The sequence below is a fragment of the Magnolia sinica genome, chromosome 4 (genome assembly GCF_029962835.1).
Source record: "Magnolia sinica isolate HGM2019 chromosome 4, MsV1, whole genome shotgun sequence".
NCBI lineage: Eukaryota > Viridiplantae > Streptophyta > Magnoliopsida > Magnoliales > Magnoliaceae > Magnolia > Magnolia sinica.
In genome coordinates this window covers 99,832,132-99,836,858 of record NC_080576.1, presented here as the reverse complement: position 1 = coordinate 99,836,858, position 4,727 = coordinate 99,832,132, and the positions used below count along the sequence as shown (strand labels likewise).

The following is a 4,727-nucleotide window of genomic DNA, read 5'->3' as shown; positions in this document are numbered from 1 at the left end:
TCTCACCTTGGATTTCAAACCCCTGGTTGAGGGGATTTGAAACCCCCGTTTCCTTCATGGTGCCAAACAACCCAGGGGTTTTACAATCCCCTCAAATCCATGGTGCCAAGCGACCCCTGGGATATGTGCTAAGAATTGAGTGCGTGGACCACAATATAAGAGGCGAAACTCATGTGGGCATATAAACATGGGTGAAGGGAAAACACAAATTTCAGCTTCATCCAAAACTTTTTATAGAGTAAGGGTGCACACCGAGTAGAACCAATAAACTAGGCACCGGTTCCAATTCCAGAAAATCAAAGAACCAGTTAGTTTGGTTCCCATTTCAATTCCAAAAATCTGGTTTGATTATACAGAACACGTGGTTTGATTCTAAATTTTACATAGAACCATACGTAGAACCAAACCAGACCGTCAACCAGACCCCGGAACCGAACCTAGAACCAAACCCCTTGGTCAATAAATATTTAATTTTAATTTTAATTTTTTAATATAAAAAATTAGACCATTCATCGAATGGATCACAACATAAATAGACATTGGCAACCAAATCATTTTGGGAACACGAAGGTTTCAACGGCAGGTGTTAAACTCTTGTTTCTTGTGATTCGGCCTGCTTGCATCACGATTGACGGGCATAGATCTACAACGATAGGCCCCCCACAAAGTTTAAAAATTTCACCTCATATGAATCTACAGTTACTTATTTTACCATTGCATCTTGACAAGGTCTGCTTTTTCTGCTATTGACATTGATGGTGTGCCTAACCTGTTGGACGGCTTCAATGTCAAATCTAGATAATCTAGTTATAGACACATACGCACAAGGGCACAATAGATTGCCGGCCTAGCGGCAGATGAATGTTTCACCACTTTACCTGCAGCCGTCCTAGGCCGTGGAATCCGCCTGATGAATGTTTCACCATTTTACCAAATGTTCTAGATCTGTGGACGTATGTATTCCATATCCCCACCGTCCATCTGTTTTAACTTTTAATGGACCATTTTAGGGCACGAGACCAAAAATTATACGGATCTAAAGGCGGCCTTAAAATATTTTTTCAAAAAAAACATCAGCTTGATCCAAAAGTTGTGGCCGACAGTTTTTAACGGTCAATCACCACCGTCTCGTATGGTCCACATGAGATTTGGATGAGTTTCAGAGCCCAAAATTGGTCTGGTAAAAAGGTCTGACGGTGTAGATATAGAATACATATATCAAGGTGGGCCCCACCTTTCCTGTCCATCAGATATAACACGTGGATAACGGTCGGCCCCACATTAGAACTGCATACTATCCTGGACGGCAATCGACCTGAAATCATCTTTCAAATAAGCTGTAGTGCATCATGTCCTGTGGCATCAACTCCTTGTGCATGCACAGATCCAACCGTCCAACCGACCCAGATCAGTGCTAATCTCAACTGAGACGCTTACGATCGTTGATCGCCAAGGACGGATGTGATTTGAATGTAGGGCATCAAACGTAGACCCACCCTAATGAACGGTGGAGATCCACCGCCGCGTATGAGTAAAAGGGAATGGAAAACGCAAGACCCTAATCTTATTATAAGAAAGAACCCTTTCTACACCCAAACAGTCGTTTACTCCCTTCTCAAAGACAAAAGCGTAAAAAGATCACAAGACTCTAAACCCAAAGTCATAAACCCTAATTTCTTAGGACATCATCATCCCAACCGTCCATCTCAACAGAGCTGACCGCAATCGGCGATCACGACCGGCTTCGAGGTCCTCCCAGACGAGGACCCCACCTTCTCGATCGCCTTCACGATATCCATACCCTCAACGACCTGACCGAACACGACGTGCTTCCCATCGAGCCACTCCGTCTTGGCCGTACAGATGAAGAACTGGGAGCCGTTCGTTCCAGGTCCGGCGTTGGCCATGGACAGGATCCCGGGGCCGGTGTGCTTCTTGATGAAATTCTCGTCAGCGAACTTGGAGCCGTAGATCGACTCGCCGCCGGTACCGTTTCCGGCAGTGAAATCGCCGCCCTGGCACATGAAATTCGGAATGACTCGGTGAAAGCTCGAGCCCTTGTAGTGGAGGGGCTTGCCAGAGCGCCCTGTGCCCTTCTCGCCGGTGCAGAGGGCCCGGAAGTTCTCAGCAGTCCGTGGGGTTGTGTCCGCGTAGAGCTCCATCACGATCCGGCCGGCGGGGGCCCCACCGACGGTCATGTCGAAGAAGACCTTGGGGTTTGGCATGGCTCAGTGTCGGATCGGGTGCTTTCGACTCAGTGAATCGGTGGAGGATGGGAGATAGGTTGTTGTGCTAGGGTTTTGGCAGTGGTAGGTTTATATAGAACGGTGGGGGTTGGGATTATCTAAGTTCCGAGCATTTCAGCCGTTGAAGTTGGACACGTGGTGCAATCTGGAGCCGAGGCTGAAGAAGCAATTAGCGTACTCGCTCGCTTGAGGTAGATGGGTAGGGGAGTCTTCCAGGTACCGAGGTGCATGTGTTGAGAGATCCAGACCATTCATCAGATGTAGTGTACCTTTGCTCCACACAAAAAAAAAAAAAAATCTAGTCTATTTATCAGATGGTCCACCTTTTATGAGATAAATCCACTATAGCAAGGGAAAAGTCCATATTTGGTGCACACGTGTAAGAGTCCAATTTTACATAATCGGATATTCAAAATCATAGAAAGAGATGAATGGACCGTCTGGATCTCGTAAAAACATTCTATTTTAGCATGTGTATCGCGATGCTGCTCGTTTATATCATGCGAGTGTGTATGCATTTTCGTGGAAAGTGAGTTTATTAACTATGGTTAGGTTGGTTTGGGGTTAGGGTAAGCAGCTTGGGTTGGAGACTTCGAGTGAAGCAGACGTTTCCTACAATACATCGCGACGTACCGTAATAGGATACGTTGGGTCTGTTGCAGTTGTCTGTGAGTTCAAATTCGTCAATCCAAGCTGTGTTTATAAGATGCATCTACCTTTGATGGATGATATATGACAATACAACTCTCCTATTGGAATACTCTACGGTTAGTTTGTTTAACATTTATCGTTGAATAGAGACCGTTCCCTTCATTGTGACTTTGTGGGCCATTGATTTGAATGTTTAGAATTTCTCCAATAGTGAGTATTTTCAAAAAAGCCCCTTTTATTGTTGTAATTCGTCAGATTGACCGTTTGGATCTCTGAGTATGACACCAGATCCAACGGCTCTAGACCCATAACGTACCCTACCACAGTACGACAGGATGTATTCTAGAAAACCTCAATGAGGCATATGCTTTCATTGATTCGTCGGGACTCGGGAGAGTGCATATCTCGTTCTCGCGCATCTCTCGGCATCGTAATTTCTCGGAAGATTTTCGGATTTTGGCTTCCTTTTTTTTTTCTCTCTCTGGATATTATCGAAAAAAATATCCCTGAAAAGTAAATTTCATTTATTATAAATGAATAAATATCTAGGTATAAATAAATGAATCGCGATCATTTCGTGAATAAATCGCGATAAGTCCAATCGTCGATTTTTTAAAATATCTGAATTTTATCGCGATAATATCGTATGATTGTTTTTTCGGGAAAATATCGGTATATTTTTAAAATCGCGACAATATTTGTCACGAGACTAGGGAGACTCTGGTGATAGGGTGTGGTTTCGCACGATTTGATCTGAAAGTTCTTCGCACTTCGTCGTACGATTCTGCCTTACACATGCGAGCTCACGTGCCGGTATGGAACACTTGTGCGACATCCGAGCTTTACATCAGGTGGGCTACGTTTTTGATCTCCTGGCCCAGAATTTACGTTGTTTCCTTCTGAAAGTGGGTTGCACTTTATTTGACAATGGGTGGCTAGAAAATTTCGTAATCTTGAGATTTGTAGCTTTTTAAGCTTTTCTTGGATAATATTTTGGTTAAAATATAAACGAATTGCTTGCTATAAAATCCTTGAAATTTCAAATTTTACAAATTAAGAACTGTCCTTCATGGGGGATGAAATTAGCAGAGCCCAGTTGGAGCTCTTATTTAAAAGATGGTGAGGGACGTCTTCCTTGTTGGGTGACCATTTTAGTGGGGCAGGGAGCGGTGACATGAGATACTAAGAAATCATCTACTTATCACATGAGTAGCTTATCTTGATTTCTACTTATTAAAGTGAAATAAATCTACTTATAATTGGTCACAGACAAAACTTACTTATCTACCATTGGAAGTAGAAAAAATAACTTATTTAGTGAGTATCCAAATGGGCCCTAAGTAAGAATCACAGGGCCACGTTGTGTATGACATCTAACCCATCTAATAGATGGATTCTACTATAAAGATGAGAAGAATGAAAAGTTGGGTAAATCCAATCACAGGATAGGTACATCATTTAAAAATATTTAAAAAAAAAAAAAAAAAACATACAACATGCAACATTCCAAAATATCCAGGCTGAAGGGTAGCCCATTGGATAATTAGTCCATAACCATGATCAACATGATGATCAGGTGCATATGTTAGATGTGTTGGATGTCAAATTGTATATGTTAATACAAAAATCTAGCTACTCCAACCGAGCACCATGTGGCTAGCTCCGAGGCCTGTGAACCAGCACAAGAGAAAGCAAATGAGACCCTGGCTAGAGTAGGGGACCTTCCGATGCCAAAGTCAGGCTAACAATTTAGGTCTAAGTAATGTAACTGGGAGTTTAAAGTGTCAAATGTTGCGTCCCTATTCCAATGGATTCATCTCCTATTTATAC

The 4,727-nt window shown here is 42.9% G+C and overlaps 1 protein-coding gene across 1 annotated transcript; it reads right to left on the bottom strand.

Annotated features, from left to right (window-relative positions):
* Positions 1-1,542: 1,542 nt before the first annotated feature.
* Positions 1,543-2,298, bottom strand: LOC131243497 (peptidyl-prolyl cis-trans isomerase). Its single transcript, XM_058242887.1, has one exon. The coding sequence runs from the start codon at positions 2,223-2,225 to the stop codon at positions 1,707-1,709; it is 519 nt and encodes a 172-aa protein (XP_058098870.1). The 5' UTR covers positions 2,226-2,298; the 3' UTR covers positions 1,543-1,706.
* Between the last annotated feature and the right edge of the window lie 2,429 nt (positions 2,299-4,727).

Bases quoted from the DNA above. Each gene is read 5' to 3' on its own strand.
- LOC131243497 (XM_058242887.1), bottom strand. From the start codon at position 2,225: ATGCCAAACCCCAAGGTCTTCTTCGACATGACCGTCGGTGGGGCCCCC.